Genomic DNA, 22,767 nt, shown 5'->3' with positions numbered 1-22,767 from the left:
ATATGGTCAATAGATCCTGCAGTGTTTTAGTCCTGCACAGCAGGACGTGGAATGTTAGACAAGACTTGGAGCCATTTTGCAGGTGTTGATTTTAGTATGCCACATCCTCATCCATATGTTGAAGACTGAGGAGTATCTATATATTTTTGTATGGCTGCTCTCTGCTCACAGAGGGGAGCAGTATTCTGCTGAAGACTACCAGAATGAAGAGTCTGCTCGTGCCTGCTTCTTTATGGATGATGGTCTTGGTTTTTTACCATGTTTTCAAGTGTACTCCTTGGATCTTGAAACATTGGACCTGCTTCACCTCCTCTAAATCTAACTTTCCAAAGCATTAGTAAATGCTGTTGGAACAAAGAACGAGAGTTTGCCACTCAGCCCTTCAAGCCAGCTCCGCCATTCAAAAACATCATGGCCAATCTGATTCTGATCTCAATTGTACAGTTCATCCTCATGTTAATCAAGGATCTATGCACTGCATACTTTACTTCACTTCAGCTCTAATGAAGAGTCATCTAGACTTGAAACGTTAGCTTGCTCTCTCTTCATGGATGCTGTCTGACCTGTTGTGATCTCCAGCATTTATTGTTTTCAGTAAGGATCTGTCTGCCTCTACCTTAAAAATATGTAAAGATTCTACACCTTCTTCCTTTTTAAGGAGGAGAATTTCAAAGGCTCACCCTCTGACAGAAATGTTTTTTCCTCATCTATCAAATGGGCAACCCACATAGTTTGAAACTATGACCTAAATTCTATCACAAGAGGAAATTTCCTTTCAACACCCATCCCGTCAAGTCCCTCAAGATTGTATGCGTTTCAATTAAGTGACCTTTGATTCTTCTCAAATCGGAAGCTACAGGCTTAGCCAGCCTAGCCTTTCCTCAAGGCATTTTCATGTGTTACCATCTCTGAATTGCTTTCAGCATATTAATATCCTTCTGTAAATATCTGGACTGTACACAGTATTCCAGAAGTGGTTTGATTGATATCCTGTGTAATTGAAGCATAACCTCTCTATTCTTGCATTAAATTTCCCTCACAATAAAACATAACATTCTATTAGCTTTCATGATTACTTACAATACCTGCATACTAACCTTAGGAGATTCATACTGTGGGATGCATAGATCACTGTGTCTCAGAGTACTGTAACTTCTCACCATTTAGATAAGATATTTATCTTATGTTCCTCCTGTTTGTTTTTATTCGAAGTAAATTCTTATTTACCCTAAAAGCAGCAGACAGTGGTGAATCTGTAATACAATTCCAAGTTAGGATGGTGCATGGCTTGAAGGGGAGCTTGCAGGTGGTAGTGTTCTCTGCATATGAAGTTACTTCCAGAAGTAATAGGCTGTTGAGTTTTTAAGTTGCTGAAGGAACCAATGAGTTATTGCAAGGCATCTTATCAATATTGCACGTTGCTGTCACTGTGCTTCAGTGGTAGAGGAAGTGAAAGTTCAAGTTGGTAGATGGGGTGATAATCAAACAGACTGTCTTGTCCTGCATGGAGTTGGCTTCTTGAATGCTGTTGGAAGTGCACTGATCCAAATAGAAAGTATTGCATCACAATGCTGACTTGCTACTTGTAGATGGAGGACAAGGTTTGGAAAAACAGGAGTTGAGTTACGTGCCTGAATCTCCAGTTTCTGATTTGCTTTTGTGGCCAATGCATTTAAATGTCAAATCCAGTTCAGTTTCTGTCAGTAATATCCCCCAAGATGTTGGTAATGGGTGATTCAGTAATAGTAGTGCCATTGAATATCGAGAGGAGATGGTTGGATTCACTGTTGCAGATACCCAGCACTTGTGTCACAGAGCATTATATTGAAACATGTTCAGAAATCACGAAGTTCACTTTATAACCATCTATTTGAAATTACAAATACAAATACAAATAACAGCTGCAGTACGATGAATAAACTATCACAAACCAATTATTGGTTTATTTTGTTTGAATATTTTATTCAATTTTCCATTTATTGGATTTAAGAATTCCCTGTAATAGTACAGTTTAAGTATAATTTTCTTAAATACCATTGTATATCAAAATTTAGTTTGTATGTCGAAACAATATAATGTAACTTGGTATAAAAAAAAATTCAAGTGAAGAATGATACTTTAACCGTTTGTTAAGACACATGGAATTGCATCATCTATACTTGATTATAATTTCTTGATTAACTTTGTTTTCTCTCTTTGACTTTGCTGGTGTTTTGTACTTATTCACTTTGGATTTTTTAATCAAAATATTCATGACTGTTCTCAGTTTATAATTTGCTTTTCTATGTACAGATAATAAGATTGTACTATAAAGTAATGTGTTCCATTGTTTAAAAAAGTAGATTGCTGATTGCTCAATTTTCTGGATAATTAATCCTCGAAGGCAGATTAACTCTTTCTCTTTAAAATGATTAATGTGTAACCTATCGGTCATGCTTGTACCTGTTGATAATTTTGTATTGACGTTATCTTGATATAATTGTTTTACATTATGTTAGAAACTTAATTTTATTTATTAATTTTGAAGCAAGTTTGTAATTTGATACTCTTGTATTCGTATTTCCACTTTTTTTTGTAGTATCAACAGATTACAAGTAATGGATTTATCTGACTTAGAGTGATACCTCAGAACTGACATATTATCTAGATGCTATTTTTTCAAATAAAACTACAGGAGCACAAACAGAAATTGCTGGAGAAACTCAGCAGGTCTGGCAGCATCTGTAGAAAGAGAAACAGAGTTAATTTCAAGTCCAATGGGTTAACCACCTTCAGAACCGATTTGTAGCCAAGAAACAAGGTATAAGATGGAGGTGAGGGGAAGGAGTAAACAATAGATGATGATGGCGCCCAGCGAAAGAGAAGTAACACAGCAGTTGGGCAGACAATGGAATGGGTAATGGTCAGCCTGGGAGAATCAATAACTGCTAATGGGGACCTGTGGTGTGGGGATGGGTAAAGGACATGGGACAAGGTGCTCAGGCACTAAGATTATTGAACTTGAGTTCTGAAAGCTCCAGGGTCCTCAAGCAGAAAATTAAATGCTGTTTTTTCCAACTTGGGCTGATCTTTGCTTGGAAAAAAGGCAGCAGAATGCCTGAAACAGAGATGTTGGCCAGGGAACATGGTGGTAGTAGAAGAATTGAAAGTTGGGTGTTTCATTTTTGCAGACAAACTACTGGAAGTATGGTTTTAGTGGTTTGTATAATCATAATTATTTTAAAATAATATTTCCTTTCTTTCTTGTTTTATTTAATTCTTCTTGTTAAACACTTTGCTTACACAGTTCTGATTGTCAGTTTTGGATGGTCTTGGAGCATTCACTGGTGTGAACAACAGAAGGGAGCAGAACAAGTATATATTTTTGAACTGTTCTAATTCTTGGAAAATGCTGGAATAGTTTCAGAGGAGGTTTATTCATTTGATACCTGGAATGAGTAAATTCTATTGTGAGAATGGTTTGGACAGACTGGGCACACTTTCACAGAAGTTTAAGAGTTAGGGGTGACTTGATTGCAATGGATCCTGAATAGTCTTAACAAGATGTATGTTGAAAGGATGTCTCCACTTTTCAGTCAGCCCAGAACTATGAGGAATAAAAATGGAAAAAGGTGTGGATGCTCTAAATCAGAAACAAAAACAGAAGTTGCTGGAAAAAGGTTAGCAGTTGGCAGCACCTGCGAAGAGAAATCAAAGTTAATGTTTCGGGTCCCAGTGACCCTTCCTCAACTGAAAGACAATGGGACATTTCGATGAATATATACTGATCAGGAAAGTAAAGTTGGTGTTGGTTCCTTTCGTTGCCGTCCTGCATGTAGCTCACATTTGTGCTAGTGATAGCAACATGTATAGATTGCGTTTGTCAGTATTGTTAAAATCTGCTCCAAGCCTTCCAAAAGGTTTGGAGCCAAAAAAAACCTCTTCTGTTTGAGCTGATCGACTTGGATAAGACACTTGTAGGCAAGCCAGTACTCTTTTTCTTTGAAAATCGCAGAAGTATTGAAATGTTTTCTTTTTTATGATGAGAAAAAGAATTATAAGTTGTAAGAACATTTGAATGTGTCCTTTGTTTCTACAAATTGATGTGATTTAGGTTTGGTATGAATGGTGAGTGGTTTACTTTGTGTGCATGAGATGTCAAACTTAGTTTATCTCATTGGTTGGGGATAAAACTGGAATAATGACTGGGAATAAATTTATCTGGTTAAATGATTTGGATGCGAGCATAAGAGGTATAGTTAGTAAGTTTGCAGATGACACCTTCAGATGACATCAACAGGATCTTGATCAGATGGGCCAGTGGGCTGAGAAGTGGCAGATGGAGTTGAATTCAGATAAATGTGAGGTGCTGCATTTTGGGAAAGCAAATCTTAGTAGGACTTATACACTTAATGGTAAGGTCCTAGGGAGTGTTGCTGAACAAAGAGACCATGGAGTGCAGGTTCATAGCTCCTTGAAAGTAAAGTCGCATGTAGATAGGATAGTGAAGAAGGCGTTTGGTATGCTTTCCTTTATTGGTCAGATTATTGAGTACAGGAGTTGGGAGGTCATGTTGCAGCTGTACAGGACATTGGTTAGGCTACTGTTGGAGTATTGCGTGCAATTCTGTGTTTTCCATTCCTATCGGAAAGATGTTGTGAAACTTGAAAGGGTTCAGAAAAGACTTACAAGGATATTGCCAGGGTTGGAGGATTTGAGCTGTAGGGAGAGGCTGAATAGGCTGGGTCTGTTTTCCCAGAGCGTTGGAGGCTGCGGGGTGACCTTTATAGAGGTTTACAAAATCATGAGGGGCATGGATAGGGTAAATAGACAAAGTCTTTTCCCTGGGGTTGGGGAGTCCAGAACTAGAGGGCATAGGTTTAGGGCGAGAGGGGAAAGATATAAAAGAGACCGAAGGAGCAACGTTTTCATGCAGAGGTTGGTACACATATGGAATGAGCTGCCAGAGGATGTGTTGGAGGCAAGAATGATCGCAACATCTGGATGGGTATATGAACAGAAAGGATATGGGCCGGGTTGTGGCAGATGGGATTATATTGGGTTGGGATATCTGGTCGGCATGGACGGATTGGACCGGAGGGTCTGTTTCCATGTTGTACATTTCTGTGACTCTCTGATAACCTATTGTTGCACAGTTCTGTACTTTGAAGTAAATCGTTATTACTGAAGATAAAAGGAATGAATATGATTGTAGCTTTTTCAATTACAGAGATATGTTTGAACAAAAATATGTTGGGTCTGACGAGACAGGGAATTTTGCATCCCAGCAATTTCTGTTTTGTCTCTCACTGGATCCCATTTTAAAATAAATCAAAAATAAGGAACTGCCTATTTAAGACAGATAATGAAAGATGTTTTCTCACAGAAGGTTGTGAATCCTTGGAATTCTCTTCTTCAAAAGGTGCTGGAAGCAGAATCTGAATATTTGGGGGGGGGGGGGGTGCGAGGGGGGCAGGATAGTTTTTGATAAGCCAGGGAGTGAAAGGGTGAGATGGGAATATGAGTATTCAGAGCAGCCACCATTTTAGCAAATGACGGAACAGGCTCAAAAGGCTGACTGACCTATTGTTGTTCTTAATTAATCACAAAAAGGCAGGCAATCTGCTCAATGTCCTTAGCTAACTCCACTATTGAACCAGGCATTAGAGTCTTGAAGTGGCCTGAATGATTTTCCCAAACTTGTACAAGTGTATTTTGTCAGGGTTCTATGAACCACAGGGAATTCTTGCTTGCCAATTACCCCAATGCTCTGATGTTACTACCTGGCTTCAGAAACTTGCATATTAAAGTTTTGGAATGATAAAGAGGCTAAAAAATGCACTCAACTGATTAATCTCCAAATCTTGGTCTCATGTTTAATAATACTTTTAAATCTTTTCCTCATCCTTGGATATCATTTCTATCTTTATCAGAGCTACCAGTATATTATAACTTCTTAAAGTTCAGCCTTCACCACTCTTCCCTCTATTTGTAACTTATGTGGTATCCTTTTTGATTACGAAGTTGCATTCAACTGCCGCCTTACCAGTGGCATGTGTGACTGATCTGATTCTCCTTGAATTGTTATTGCCTTCCTCATAGCTGACTGTACCATTGCCTCTCTTTGACTGTCCACCTCTGGAGTGCATTTGTGATTTTACTCCCACCTGTCTGAGCAAATATTGCATGTCTTGAAATAGTTTCTTTTGTTGTGCCAACCATAAATACCAAAGATTCCAAATCCTGACACATGCTGTTCATCATCAATGTGCTATCATTTTGGAAATGTCATCTTCAAACTTAACTCAATATCTACATGTGCATTGATGAAATCTAACTCTTCAACTCTGCCATTCAAGCATTATGTTGTACGCTCTGACAATTTGTCCGGCAGCAAATATTATTATGATCTAGCTGATGTTATTACTGGACAAGTCATATCTCAAACTGAAAACCTGGCTTGATAAATCATTTTTTATTGTGTTGTTTTTGTTTGGTTTGAACAAAGTAACTTCTTGCTGAAACATAAGCACACACTGCTACAGATTTTGCTTTAACAATAAAAGAGAAGTTTACTAACAATAAATGAAGGTAAGAGTATAAACCAAACTGTCTACCTAAAATGCAAATTTAAATATTTTTGAGAATACAGTAAAAATATAATTCTGTTAATCACAAATCAAATTTTTTGAAACTAAAAAGAAAAGCAACAATTTTTGTATTGTACCTGAAACTTATGTTTGGCACGGTACCCAAATTCACACTCATACAGTACTTACAACAGAGTCTCTGTCTCATAGTGCCACAATATTTAAGTGACAAGTAATGTATAGACTGGAACTATAGATAACATTTTTTTTTTCTGGAACTTAACATTACTCGGCTTTAGGTAACACCTTCATGGTTTTATCTCAATACTTCCTGGTACTATTAAGACCATAAGACATAGGAGTGGAAGTAAGGCCATTCAGCCCATCGAGTCCACTCCGCCATTCAATCATGGCTAATGCGCATTTCAGCTCCACTTACCAGCGTTCTCCCCGTAGCCCTTAATTCCTCTAGACAACAAGAACCTATCAATCTCGGCCTCGAAGACATTTAGCGTCCCGGCTTCCACTGCACTCCGTGGCAATGAATTCCACAGGCCCACCACTCTCTGGCTGAAGAAATGTCTCCGCATTTCTGTTCTGAAATGACCCCCTCTAATTCTAAGGCTGTGTCCACGGGTCCTAGTCTCCTCGTCTAACGGAAACAATTTCCTAGCATCCACCTTTTCCAAGCCATGTATTATTTTGTACATCTCTATTAAGTCTCCCCTCAATCTTCTAAACTCCAACGAATACAATCCCAGTATCCTCAGCCGTTCCTCATATGCTAGACCTGTCATTCCAGGGATCATCCGTGTGAATCTCCGCTGGACACGTTCCAGTGCCAGTATGTCCTTCCTGAGGTGTGGGGACCAAAACTGGACACAGTACTCCAAATGGGGCCTAACCAGAGCTTTATAAAGTCTTAGTAGTATATTTCTGCTTTTGTATTCCAACCCTCTTGAGATAAGAGACAACATTGCATTCGCTTTCTTAATCACAGACTCAACCTGCATGTTTACCTTTAGAGAATCCTCGACTAGCACTCCCAGATCCCTTTGTGCTTTGGCTTTATTAATTTTCTCACCATTTAGAAAGTAGTCCATGCTTTTATTCTTTTTGCCAAAGTGCAAGACCTCACACTTGCTCACGTTAAATTCCATCAGCCATTTCCTGGACCACTCTCCCAACCTGTCTAGATCCTTCTGTAGCCTCCCCACTTCCTCAGTACTACCTGCCTGTCCACCTAACTTTGTATCATCGGCAAACTTCGCTAGAATGCCCCCGGTTCCCTCATCCAAATCATTAATATATAATGCGAACAGCTGTGGCCCCAGCACCGAACCCTGCGGGACACCGCTCGTCACCGGCTGCCATTCTGAAAAAGAACCTTTTTCTCCCAACTCTCTGCCTTCTGTTAGACAGCCAATCCTCAATCCATCCCAGCAGCTCACCTCGAACACCATGGGCCCTCACCTTGCTCAGCAGCCTCCCGTGTGGCACCTTATCAAAGGCCTTTTGAAAGTCCAGATAGACCACATCCACTGGGTTTCCCTGGTCTAACCTACTTGTTACCTCTTCAAAAAATTCCAACAGGTTTGTCAGGCATGACCTCCCTTTACTAAATCCATGTTGACTTGTTCTAATCAGACTCTGCTCTTCCAAGAATTTAGAAACCTCATCCTTAATGATGGATTCTAGAATTTTACCAACAACCGAGGTTAAACTGATTGGCCTATAATTTTCCATCTTTTGCCTTGATCCTTTCTTGAACAAGGGGGTTACAACAGCCATCTTCCAATCATCCAGGACTTTTCCTGACTCCAGTGACTCTTGAAAGATCTCAACCAATGCCTCTGCTATTTCCTCAGCCACCTTTCTCAGAACTCTAGGGTGTATCCCATCGGGGCCAGGAGATTTATCAATTTTAAGACTTTTTAACTTTTCTAGCACTCTCTCTTTCGTAATGGCAACCATACTCAACTCAGCCCAGTGACACCCTTTAATTGTTGGGATATTACTCATGTCTTCCACTGTGAAAACTGACGCAAAGTACTTGTTAAGTTCTCCTGCTATTTCCTTATCTCCCATCACTAGGCTTCCTGCATCAGTTTGAAGTGGCCCAATGTCTACTTTTGCCTGTCGTTTGTTTCTTATGTACTGAAAGCAACTTTTACTATTATTTCTAATATTACTGGTTAGCCTACCTTCATATTTGATCCTCTCATTTCTTATTACACTCTTTGTTATCCTCTGTTTGCTTTTGTATCCTTCCCAATCTTCTGATTTCCCACTGTTCTTAGCCACTTTATAGGATCTCTCTTTTTCTTTAATACATTTCCTGACTTCCTTTGTCAGCCAAGGTTGTCTAATCCCTCCCCGGTTAATCTTTCTTTTCTTGGGAATGAACCTCTGTACAGTGTCCTCAATTATACCTACAAACTCCTGCCATTTTTGCTCTACTGTCTTCCCAGTTAGCCTCTGCTTCCAGTCTTATTTTAGTCAGTTCCTCTCTCATGCCCTCATAATTACCTTTATTCAACTGTAACACCATTACATCCGATTTTGCCTTCTCCCTTTCAAACTCCAGACTGAACTCTACCATATTATGGTCGCTACTTCCCAAGGGTTCCCTTACTTGAAGATCTTTTATAGAGTCTGGTTCATTGCAAAGCACTAGGTCCAGAATAGCCTGCTCTCTTGTGGGCTCCATGACAAGCTGTTCCAAAAAGCCATCCTGTAAGCATTCCATGAATTCCCTTTCTTTAGATCCACTAGCAACATTATTTACCCAGTCCACCTGCATATTGAAGTCTCCCATGATCAATGTAACCTTGCCTTTCTGACATGCCTTCTCTATCTCCCGGTACATGTTGCGTCCCTGGTCCTGACCACTGTTAGGAGGTCTATACACAACTCCAATTATGGTTTTTTTGCCTTTGTGGTTCCTCAATTCCACCCACACAGACTCCACATCATCTGACGCTACATCATCCGACGCTACATCTTCCACACCACATCATCCGACGCTATGTCATTCAATACCATAGATTTAATTTTGTTCTTAATTAACAAGACAACCCCACCCCCTCTGCCCACCTCTCTGTCTTTTCGATAAGTTGAAAAACCATGGAGGTTTAACTGCCAGTCCTGACCCCCCTGTAACCAAGTCTCTGTGATGCCTACTACATCATAATTCTTTACTCTTAATCTAATTTCACTATACCCTTCCCTTCTGAGGAGAACTGGTTTATATAAGCATTTTCATCAAAGTGCTGTACAAGACTACTTTAAACTCCAAAGTAAAACAAAAAAAGCTCTAAGCTATGTGTGTTACCCTTAAGCTTAAAAAAACTCTCCTGATTTTCTAAATTGGAACATGTTTATCCAATTCAGTGCTAAAAGCCTATTAATTCTAAAAATCTATTTAAAAAGAAATCACTATGGCTACAGAAATACTTACAAACTAATTAATCACTTCAGAGTCACAGGAAACCCAAATGTTACTAACTCAAAAGTAAAAAACTCAGATTTGTAATAAATAATATTAAATATAGTGTCTATAAATAAATCACACAGTCTTCATCACACAAGACACATTTAGATAAAATCTTTCACAGCTCAATACTGGCAAATGTTTGTTGGCCATTTCCTTTGTGCCTGGATTATCACTGGTGACTTTATTTTGTCAATGATTCAAATAGTCTGTTAAATTTCTCTGATTTCTTTTGGCCCCACAAATTAATTTTAGGGAGCTCATTCTTATTCTCAAACCTCTCTCAAATCTCATTTCACTTTATCTGCAAAATTTCCATCTATTCTTTTAAATTTCAAAAATGTACCTAATTCATAAAGTTTCTTTTATATACATAATCACTGAAGCAGTTATTCTGTACAATATCATATGAAGAAACAAACTAACATTGGAGTTTGACTCTATCTAACAAGCAAACAAAACACATCTCTTACTTGTACAAGACAATATTTACATATATTTGAGGCATCGGGAGAGTCCAATAACTGAATGGACCCACGTTTAACTTCGGCAGCTTTCCCAACTGTGCCTTGGTGGCAGCTGCCTCTAGTGTTAGTGTGTCCCTCAGCAAGTAGTCCTAGACTTTGGAATATGCCAGTCTGCAACACTCAGTCAAGGTCATCCCCTTGATCTGGAAGACCAGCAGGTTTCGGGTAAACCAAAGAGCATCCTTCACTGGCCATATGCTCAAAATACACCAGGCGTTTGACTCTGGAATAGTGTACAGATCTTTTTGTTCTTTCCATTGTCACCATCAGAGTTTGACTTTTTGGTCCGTTTTGACATTAACTACTAATGTTACTTTCAAAAGCATCTTTGATTTCATCTTCAAACTCCTTTAAATATTTCTGTAGCAGTTTTTTTTTCTCCCTGCCCAAGTTTCTTCCCACGCAGTTCTGTGTCCTATTCTCTTTCTGTCCTGCAAAGTTTCCTAAGGCAGACTTGTATGTTAGTGACACTTGTAAATTGTCAACATTGATCAAGTCAGTGCATACTTATTAACATTTGGCTGGTTGTTATACATTAGCACACTCAAACTCTATTTTATATTGTCTCTAGAAAGCTACAATAGTCTTCTATGGAATACATTTGCACACCACTGGCAGCTTTATTTTGACAATTTTCACTAAATATCATGTCCAGGAATTGTTTTGTGCATGATATTTGAATATGTAGCATTCAGAATGCTTTATTTGATGTTCTATCAGGTCTTTTATTTCCAACAGAACCGTATTGGAGCTGCAAGCCAGTTGCAGTATGATGAGGGAGGAATATTATGTGAGGCACACTCATGCAATGGATTGGTAGTTTCTGGGTAAGAAAACATTTAAAATATTTTAGTACTTGGTGATTTTTAACAATGTTGCAGAGCAATTAAATTCTTGATAAAGAATAATGCATATCTGGGAGGACTGAAAGGTACAATCTAATGAATGCATCAGATAACTGCATGAGTTTAAGAATATCTTGAATTGCAATTATTTGAAAGTGTTTTTATGAGGTCTATGTAGAGTTTAATGTGAATAATTTTATTCCGTTTTCAGTGAGGTTTATTCTTGCCAGTGGATGCTGCTGCAAAGTGTATTCCTTGTATGTTGTCTGTTTTGGGTGTTGCATGACTCTTGAAATGTTTTGTTTTTCCAGCATGATGTGATTATGGAAATGGTGGGCATTAACTAGAGATTAATTTGAGTTCCTATTGCTTCTTAGAGTAGCTTACTAAAACTGCAGGTTTGAGTTTGCAATGCATGTTTGTAATTTGTATCTTTGTAAATGAGCGTTTCAAAATGCATAAAGATTCAGTTCTCCTGTGCCCCATGGCTATCTGAAATGTACCACTTGGGATGTCCCAAAGTACTTTACAACCAACTTTTGAAATGTAGTGACTGTTATAATGTAGGCAACACAGCACCAATTTGGGACTAGCAGTAATACCTCCAAATAGTAATATTAAAATGATGAGATCTGTTCTTTGTAATGCTGTTTGAGGGATAAATGTTGCCAAGGACACTGGGGACATTTTCATGTCCTTCTTCAAAATACTGTCATGAAATCTTTTAGATCCATCTGTGAGACAGGTAATCCAGACGATGACCCCGTGATGATGTAACATGCTTCAGTATTGCAGTGAAGTACCAAGTGCTTAAGCCTCTGGAATTTGAGCCCATGGCCTTCTGACTCATAGGCAAGTGGGCTATTTTTAAGCCATAAGTAACACATTGATATTTTGGTCCTACGTATATTTAAAGTACTGTGAATTGCAGGACATGAGGTTTTCTCTGATTAGCTACATATTAACAAATTGGTTCTTAGTATTTCACCAGGATTGATGTACAGATAAAAGTTATTTACGTAATGAGGGATTGAAATTAGTTAACTGGTGGCTCAGTAGTTAGCAATTCTGCCTCGATTCGATTCCAGCCTTGGGTGACTGTCTGTGTGGAGTTTGCACGTTCACCTTGCATCTGTGTGGCTTTCTTTCTGTTTAATCCCTCAGTAAAAATGTGCAGGTTAGGTGGATCGGCCAAGCTAAATTCCATGTTATTCAGGGTTGTGCAGGCTAGATGGGTCAGCCATGGTAGTTAACATGAAGGATCACTGGACCCAAAACATTAACTCTGATTTCTCTCCAGATATGTGTGTCATGTTGGTGGAGAGTCCCTAAAGCGTAAACAGAATTAGGCCACAAAATATGGCACAACATTTTGAGTTACTGTCAATTATTCCCCCTTTTGCTCTGCATTACACAGCCTACTTTTGTATTTAAGTCAGGGCTTCATTATGGAGTATTACCTAAAGCTCAAGGTCATATTGTCTGGCATAATTCATGATACACACTACTGAATGGCTATCTAAGACTTTTTTGATGGAGCCACATTAGAAATTATCCCTACATAAGAACAAGGAGTAGGCCACCTGGCCCTTTGAGGCACCATTCAATAAGGGTATGGCTGATCTATTCGTGGTCTCCGCTCCATTTACCCTCCCGCACACAATACCCTTAATTCCTTTACTATTTTTAAAAAGTATCGATCTTTGCTTTAAGAACATTCAACTACATCACCTTCTGGGTGAAGAAGTTTCTTCTCAATTCAGTTCTAAATGAGCTGCTCCTAATTTTGAGGCTATGCCCTCTTCTCCAAGTTTCACCCGCCAGTGAAAACATTCTCTCTACTTCTATTTTATCTATTCCCTTCGTAATTTTATGTGTTTCTATAAGATTCCCCCTCATTCTTCTAAATTCCAATGAATATAATTCCAGTCTACTCAGTGTCTCCTCATAAGCCAACCCCCTCAACTCTGGAACCAATCTAATGAACTTCCTCTGCGCCCCTTGTAGTGCCAGTATATCCTTGCTCAAGTAAGGAGACCAAAACTGCATGCAGTATTCCAGGTGTAGCCTCACCAATATTCCATACAGCTACAACATGACTTTTCTGCTTTTAAACTCAATCCCTTGTGATGCTGCTGCTCCTTTAACAAAGTTATGCTGTCCTTGGCTTTTTCTTTCAGAGAGGTCATAAAAGCAGTGATTCTGTAAAGTCTAGATCTGAAGGGTTTTAGGGCCAGTTTGATTATAGCTAACAGATGCTGCCTCAGGAAAAATGTCTTACAAGTGTTTTTTTAAAAACTTGAATGACAAATGGGAAGTGGCCAGTTTTTCTTCGGTTTGGTCTTTTAGAGTCTGGCTGTTCACTAAAAGCAGGCAGTCAGTTTGAGGCTACTGGTCCAAGAAGCAGCTATATGGAAGAAGGTCTTTCATGCTGAATCCCAGCGCCATCTCTCTCTTGTGTAAGACTTATGTTTGATTTTACCTTATTTTGCCAAGGGGTGTTTATGGGGATTGTTGCAAGTATTTGGAACAGCACCATTAAATTGGGTTTTCGGATAGTTTAACTTATTCTATATTCTGTTCTCTTTTTTGTTTGTGTTTCATTGGTAATCCTGTAAATAAATTCTGCTTTGTTTGAAAATAAGTGGCTTGACCAGCTGTGTCACTCCTGGAATATCCAATTTACACCTGCTTAAATCAACTGGCGAAGTTAGGCTCTGGGCTACTTTCTTGAAATGTTTTGAGGGAGTCTGGTCTGGTCCATAACAGATTGGGGTTTGTTCTATACTTCCGATTTTGGAATTAGGATTGCGGGGCTCGAAGGCAGCGAGTAGTAGGTGTTAGTGTCTTTTGTTCTGGGTGTTGATTTTGGTTGGTTTACTTAGAACATAGAACAATACAGTGCAGAAAAGGCCCTAAGGCCCTAGATGTTGCGCCGACCTGTAAACTAACCTAAGCCCATCCCCCTACTCTATCCCATCATCATCCATGTACTTATCCAAGGATTGTTTAAATCTTCCTAATGTTGCTGAGTTAACTACATTGGCAGGCCATTCCACACCCTTATCACTCTGAGTAAAGAACCTGCCTTAAATCTATCACTCCTCAATTTGTACCTATGCCCCCTCGTACAAGCTGATGTCATCATCCTAAGAAAAAAGGTTTTCACTGTCCACCTTATCTAATCCTCTGATTGTCTTGTATGTCACGATCAAATCCCCTCTTAGCCTTCTTCTTTCCAATGAGAACAGACCCATGTTTCTCAGCCTTTCATCATAAAACCTTCCCTCCAGACCAGGCAACATCGTGGTAAATCTCCTCATCACCTTTTTCCAATGCTTCCACATCCTTCCTGTTATGGGCGACCACAACTGTACACAATATTCCAAGTACAGCCGCACTAGCATTTTGTTTATTTGCAGTATGGCATCACAGGTCTGGAACTCAATCCCTCTACCAATAAAACATAACACAGCGTATGCCTTCTTATCAGCACTTCTCAACCTGGGTGGCAACTTTCGGGGATCTATGTAATGGACTCCAAGATCCCTCTGCATATCCACACTACCAAGAATATTCCTATTGACCCAATATTCTGCCTTCCTGTTGTGCTTCTCAAAGTGATTCACGTCATATTTATTTGCAATGAATTCCATTTGCCACCTCTCAGCCCAATTCTGCAGTTTATCCAAGTTCCCCTGCAACATTCTTTGACACTGTCCACTACTCCACCGACTTTAGTGTCGCCTGCAAACTTACTAACCCATCCACCTATGCCTGCGTCTAAGCCATTTATAAAAATGGCAACAGCAGTGGTCCCAAAACCAATCCTTGTGGCACACCACTAGTAACCGGACTCCATGCTGAATATTTTCTATCAACCACCACTCGCTGCCTTCTTACAGAAAGCCAGTTTCTAATCACCCTCAATCCCATGCCTCTGCATTTTCTTCAACAGCCTACCATGTGGAACTTTATCAAAGGTCTTACTGAAGTCCATGTACACCACGTCAATTGCCCTACCCTCATCCACATGCTTGGTCATCATCTCAAAAAAACTCAGGTTGTAAGACGTGGGCGGCACGGTGGCACAGTGGTTAGCACTGCTGCCTCACAGCACCAGAGACCCGGGTTCAATTCCCGCCTCAGGCGACTGACTGTGTGGAGTTTGCACATTCTCCCCGTGTCTGTGTGGGTTTCCTCCGGGTGCTCTGGTTTCCTCCCACAATCCAAAGATGTGCAGGTCAGGTGAATTGGCCATGCTAAAGTGCCCATAGTGTTAGGTAAGGGGTAAATGTAGGGGTATGGGTGGGTTGCGCTTCGGCGGGGTGGTGTGGACTGTTGGGCCGAAGGGCCTGTTTCCACACTGTAAGTAATCTAATTTTAAAAAAAAGACATGGTCTGCTCTTGAAGAAACAGTGTTGACTATCTGCAATCAAATTGTTGCTTGCTAGATGATTATAAATCCTATCTCTCATAATCCTTTGCAACACTTTTCCTACAACAGACGTAGGGCTCACTGGTCTATCATTACCTGGATCATCTCTACTGCCCTTCTTGAACAAGGGCTCAAAATTTGCAATTCTCCAGTCCTCTGGTACTAAACCTGTAGGCAATAACAACTCAAAGATCAAAGCCAAAGACTCCAACGCCTCCTCCCTAGCTTCCCAGAGAAACCTCGGATAAATTCTATTCGGCCCACGGCACTTGTCTACTTTCTCTTCTTCTAGAATTGATAACCCCTCTTCCTTACTAACCTCGATCCTTTCTAGTCTAAAATCTCGTATCTCATACTTCTACTCTACAATATTCTCCTTTTCATGAGTGAAAACCGATGAGAAACATTCGTTTAGCACCTCTCTGATCTCCACAAAGTCCACACACAACTTCGCACCTTTGTCTTTGGCCCTATTCCTACCCTAGTTATCCCTTTATTCCTCACGTACCTATCGAATGCTTTAGGGTTCTCCTTTATTCTACCTGCGAAAGACTGCTGATCCCTCTTGGCTCTTCTTAACTCCCTCTCTTTAAATCCTTCCTAGCTAATTTGTAACTCTCCATCGCCTCATCTGAACCATCTTGTCTTATTGTCACATAAGCCTCCTTCTTCCACTTAACAAGAAATGCAATTTCTGTAGTTCCCTTACTTATCACTTCCTACCTGCCTGATCGGGACATACCTATCAAGGACACTCAATATCTGTTCCTTAAACTAGCTCCATATTTCGATTGTCCCCATCCCCTGCATTTTGCTACCCCATTCTGTGCATCCTAAGTCTTGCCTAATTGCATTATAATTGCCCTTCCCCTTCCATCACTAATCTAAACCTAACCAAATTATGGTCACTTTCTGCAAAGTGCTCACCTACCACTAAATCAAACATCTGGCCTGGTTCATTACCAAGCACCAGATCCAGTGTGGCCTCCTCTCTTGTCGGTCTTTCAACATACTGTGTCAGGAAACCCTTCTGCACACATTGGACAAAGACCAATCCATCTGACGTACTAGAGTTATAGCATTTCCAGTCAATGTTGAGGAAGTTAAAGTCTTCCATAATGACAACTTGTTCCTTTCACTCCTACCCAGAATTGTTTTGCCGACACTCTCCTCCACATCCCTGGAACTCTGTGGAGACCTATTTAAAAAAAACTCCCAGCAGTGTGACCTCTCCTCTCCTGTTTCTAACCTCAGCCCACACTACCTCCATAGACAAGTCCTCGTCAAAAGTTCTTTGAGCAACAATTATACTATTATCCTTGACTAACAAGGCCACACCTCCCCTTCTTTTACCGCCTTCTTTGTTCTTAATGAAAGATATAAACCCTGGAACCTGGAACATCCATTCCTGACCCTGTTCTGTCCATGTCTCTGAAATGGCCACAACGTCGAAGCCCAGGTACCCACCCATGCTGCAAGCTCACCTACATTTGATGAGAAGGATGTAGAAGTCTTTTTCCACCTCGTTTGAAAAGATGGCTAAACAAATGCAATGGCCAGTGACCATGTGGGTTTTGTTGATCCAAACAAAACTTCTGCGTCGAGCTAGTGGGGTATTTGCCTCATGATCAAAGGAGGTATCTGGGGCATATGAGTGTGTACGAGAAGCCTACGGACAACATTTCAGGAATCTAAGAAGGGACCCTGGTCAAACCTACATTGAGTATGAAAGGATCAAACAAAATAATTTTCATAGTTGGATAAAGGCATTAAAAATAGAGCAAACCTGTGACAATAGTCAATAGGTGCAGGAGTAGGCCATTTTTCCCTTCGAGCCTGCGTCACCATTCAATATGATTATGGCTGATCATGACACTCTTGGAGAGACAATTATTTTGAAGGGGTTCAAAAATTCACTTCCTGAAGTACTGAGAACGAAGGTAGAAGGGCAGAGAGTTAAAACGGCAAGGTTAGCAAATGAAATGACTGATGATTCAGTTGCTCCATAAGTCAAAGTTTTGCTCTCAAAATCAGTTTCAATCTGTGAGGGATAGAAATTAGGGAAAAGAGAAATCCTCATGTACAAAGGGAAATTTGACCTCGGTGAAGATCATAAGGGTAACTTACCACAGGGTACAAAGAAAATCCTTGAAGCGGAAAGAGAAGTTAAAAAAGCTCCAGTGTTTGCACTGCACTAAAGTAGGCCACATGAAATCACAGTGTTGGTGGGTTAGGAGAAGCACTGTGAAGCTAGATGTAAGAAAACAGGATAAGCCAGTGACTCTTGTTGGAATGGTAATGGAAAGCACAGTGGAGGCTAAAAAGCTGCACGACAGTATACAACCTGGTCAGAGGTTGATTAAAGAAAACTTGCCAGATCATCTTAAACAATATAACTGCATAGGTAAAGCTTACTCGCATAGGTCAGGCACAGGTAAAGAGGTTACAATATTAAGAGATACAAGATCACCTCAATCTGTAATATTGAAAGTTGAGATATGTGCTTCTGAAAGACTGTTGCCAGAAAAAATGCTAGTAACGGGAATTCACGGTGAGACAAGAAGTGCTCGATTATGTAGCGTGAGGTTAGAGTGTCCAAAGAAGAGTGGAGAAATCGTGGTAGGAGTACTGGACAAACTCTTAGCTCCAGGAATAGTTTGTCCTTGCTAACGATATAGCTGGTTCACAGGTAGGAGTGCTGCCTACTGTGGTGGAAAAGCCAGTGGAAATTCAGACAACTAAACTATTGCAGGACACATATGCTGGGATTTTTCCAGACTGTGTGGTAGCAAGGTCAGGAAGTCACCAGTTGAAATGGGAGAGATCAAAGAGTACAGATAAGAAAGTTGAAGTGGACTTAGCAGAGACCCTGTTTGATCAAATGGTTGATACAAATAGGAGCAGATAGATGACACAGAAAACATCTTTAGCTCAGATAAATTAACTGAGTTGCAGCAGAAAGATGAAAATTTAAAGCAATTTATCAAAACCATACACAGAAAAAAAAATCAGAAAATAACATTCAAGGATACAATCTTAAAAATGATGTCTTAATGTGGAAATGGAGACCATCACATATTCAGGCAGATGAGAAATGGGCAGATGTTCATCAAGTTGTGGGTTCTAGAAAGGAGGTGTTGCAGATGGCGCATGAACTACCATTAGAGAATCATTTAGGTGTGAGAAAAACTCCAGCTAAAATACAAAAACATTTTATTGGCCTGGACTGCATAAGGATGTAGTTGGATTTTGATAGACATGTCATACATGTCAGGTATTTGGAAAACCACAGGCAGTAATAAAACTTGCAACTTAATACTTATTCCTGCATTTGAGAAACCTTTTGCAAGAGTCTTAACTGATTGCGTAGGACTCCTACCTAAAACAAAAAGTGGGAATCAGTATTTGTTAACAATAATGGATGTGTCTGCTAGATTTTCCGAGGCAGTTCCATTATGCAGTATCACAGCTAAAAGGATTGTAGGGGAATTACTCAAATTTATCACTAGATACAGACTACCCACAAAGATACAATCAGATTAAGGGTCAAACTTTACATCAAAATGATTCAAGGAAGCTATGGACACTTAGGAATAAAACAATTCAAATCTATTGCATACCATCCAGTATCACAGAGAGCACTAGAATGGTGGCATCAGACATTAAAGACCATATTGAGGGCTTATAATCAAGACTATCCAGATGATTAGGATAAGGTAATTCATTTGTACTTTTTGTGATCAGAGATGCACCAAGTGAATTGTTCAAATTCAATGCATTTGAATTAGTTTTTGGGCATGAAGTGAAAGGACCGTTAAAATTGATTAAGGAGTAATTGAGAAGTCAAAATTCAGAGACCACGTATTTGGACTATATGTCAAATTTTTGGGAACAATTAGATAGAGCGGGGGAGTTGGCTGGATAAAAGTATCACAGCAATACAATGAAACAGGAAGCAGACAAAAAAAATCAAAAACTCACAATTTTGCTATTGGGGATAAGGTATTGGTGTTACTTCAGCGACAGGTGAACCTTTTAAAAGCAAGGTGTCGTGGACCTCATCAAGTTGAAAGGAAATTGAGTGAGGTGAATTATTTGATAAGGACTCCAGACAGAAAGAAATCTGAGTGTGTCATGTGAATATGGTCAAAAGGTGTTTTCACAGGGAAGGAAAGCCAAAGGAGACCGTGTTATTGGTTGCAACACAAGGGGAAGAACCAAGTTCAGAGGATTCTGAATTGAACATTGTCCAATTTAATTTGAGAAATGAGGAAGTTGTCAAAAATTGGGATAAATTATTGAGGTACCTTCCAGAGGAAAATCAAATTGTCCTGGAAGAATTATTACTATCGTATGAGAGATAGAACATAGAACATAGAAGAATACAGCGCAGTACAGGCCCTTCAGCCCTCGATGTTGCGCCGATCAAAGCCCACCTAACCTACACTAACCCACTATCCTCCATATACCTATCCAATGCCCGCTTAAATACCCATAAAGAGGGAGAGTCCACTACTGCTACTGGCAGGGCATTCCATGAACTTACGACTCGCTGAGTGAAGAACCTACCCCTAACATCAGTCCTATATCTACCCCCCCTTAATTTAAAGCTATGCCCCCTTGTAATAGCTGACTCCATACGTGGAAAAAGGTTCTCACTGTCAACCCGATCTAACCCCCTAATCATCTTGTACACCTCTATCAAATCACCCCTAAACCTTCTTTTCTCCAGTGAAAACAACCCCAAGTGCCTCAGCCTTTCCTCATAGGATTTTCCTACCATACCAGGCAACATCCTGGTAAACTTCCTCTGCACCCGTTCCAGTGCCTCCACATCCTTCCCATAGTATGGCGACCAAAACTGCACACAATATTCCAGATGCGGCCGCACCAGAGTCTTATACAACTGCAGCATGACCTCAGGACTCCGGAACTCAATTCCTCTACCAATAAAAGCCAGTACGCCATATGCCTTCTTCACTGCACTATTTACCTGGGTGGCAACTTTCAGAGATCTGTGTACATGGACACCAAGATCCCTCTGCTCTTCCACACTACCAAGTAGTCTACCATTAGCCCAGTAATCCATCTTTTTATTACTCTTACCAAAGTGAATCACTTCACACTTAGCTACATTGAACTCCATTTGCCACCTTTCTGCCCAGCTCTGCAGCTTCTCTATATCCCGCTGTAACCTGCCATATCCTTCCTCACTGTCTACAACTCCTCCGACTTTCGTATCATCCGCAAACTTGCTCACCCAACCTTCTAACCCTTCCTCCAGGTCATTTATAAAAATGACAAACAGCAATGGTCCCAAAACAGATCCTTGCGGAACACCGCTAGTGACGGCACTCCAAGATGAACCTTTGCCATCAACTACTACCCTCTGTCTTCTTCCAGAGAGCCAATTCCTAATCCAAACCTCCAACTCACCCTCAATGCCATATCTCTGTATTTTCTGCAGTAGCCTACCATGGGGGACCTTATCAAACGCCTTACTAAAATCCATATATACCACATCTACCGCTTTCCCCTCATCTACCTCCTTAGTCACCTTCTCAAAGAATTCAATAAGGTTTGTGAGGCACGACCTGCCCTTCACAAAACCATGCTGACTATCCTTGATCACATCATTCTTATCCAGATGTGCACAAATCCTATCCCTTACAATTCTCTCTAAGACTTTGCCCACAACAGAAGTGAGACTCACTGGCCTATAGTTACTAGGATGATCCCTACTCCCCTTCTTGAACAAGGGAACCACGTTTGCTAGCCTCCAGTCCTCTGGCACTACTCCTGTCGACAAAGAGGACACAAAAATCAAGGCCAATGGCTCTGCAATCTCCTCCCTTGCTTCCCAGAGAATCCTAGGATAAATGCCATCAGGCCCAGGGGACTTATCTATTTTCACCCTTGCCAGAATTTCCAACACCTCTTCTCTACATATCTCAAAGCCATCCATTCTACTTATTCGTGCCTCAGTATTCATATCGACAACAATGTCCTGTTCCTGAGTGAATACTGACGAAAAGTATTCATTCAGCGCCTCCCCAATCTCTTCAGCCTCCACACGCAACTTCCCATTACTATCCTTGATTGGACCTATTCCTTCCCTAGTCATTCTTTTATTCCTAACATACCTATAGAAAGCCTTAGGGTTTTCCCTAATTCTACCAACTAAGGACCTTTCATGTCCCCTCCTTGCTGCTCTTAGCTCTCTCTTCAGGTCCTTCCGGGCTACCTTATAACTCTCAATTGCCCCTATTGAACCTTCACGCCTCATCTTTACAAAGGCCGCCCTCTTCCATTTAACAAGGGATTCCAACTCCTTATTAAACCACGGCTCCCTCACACGACCCTTTCCTCCCTGCCTGATAGGTACGTACTTATCAAGGACACTCAATAGTTGCTCCTTGAACAAGTTCCACATATCAATTACGCTCTTGCCTTGGAATCTACTTTTCCAATCCACACATCCTAAGTCATGCCTCAACGCATCATAATTTCCCTGCCCCCAGCTATAACTCTTGCCCTGTAGTACACACTTATCCCTCTCCATCACTAGACTAAAAATCACCGAATTGTGGTCACTGTCCCCAAAGTGCTCACCTACCTCTAGTTCTAATACCTGGCCTGGTTCGTTACCCAGAACCAAATCCAGTATGGCCTCACCTCTTGTTGGCTTATCTACATATTGTGTCAGGAAACTCTCCTGCACACATTGCACAAACACTGACCCATCTAACGAACTTGAGCTATAGCTTTCCCAATCAATATCAGGAAAGTTAAAGTCTCCCATAACAATCACCCTAATTACTGTCACTCTTCTCCTGAATCATCTTCGCAATCCTTTCTTCAACGATTCTAGGACTATTAGGAGGCCCGTAAAAGA

The 22,767-nt window shown here is 40.4% G+C and overlaps 1 protein-coding gene across 4 annotated transcripts in view; it reads left to right on the top strand.

The window, feature by feature from the left end:
• fbxw8 (F-box and WD repeat domain containing 8) overlaps nt 1-22,767 on the top strand; it is a 168,184-nt gene that overhangs the window by 13,598 nt on the left and 131,819 nt on the right. For all 4 annotated transcript variants that reach the window (XM_072587321.1, XM_072587320.1, XM_072587322.1 and 1 more), the window contains one exon: nt 11,328-11,416. In XM_072587321.1, coding sequence (XP_072443422.1) covers nt 11,328-11,416 — 89 coding nt within the window. The remainder of the gene's footprint in view (nt 1-11,327; nt 11,417-22,767) is intronic.

Source organism: Chiloscyllium punctatum, chromosome 17, assembly GCF_047496795.1.
Source record: "Chiloscyllium punctatum isolate Juve2018m chromosome 17, sChiPun1.3, whole genome shotgun sequence".
Taxonomy (NCBI): Eukaryota; Metazoa; Chordata; class Chondrichthyes; order Orectolobiformes; family Hemiscylliidae; genus Chiloscyllium; species Chiloscyllium punctatum.
Note: the sequence above shows the minus strand (reverse complement) of the source record. Positions and strands in the feature narration are given on the sequence as shown.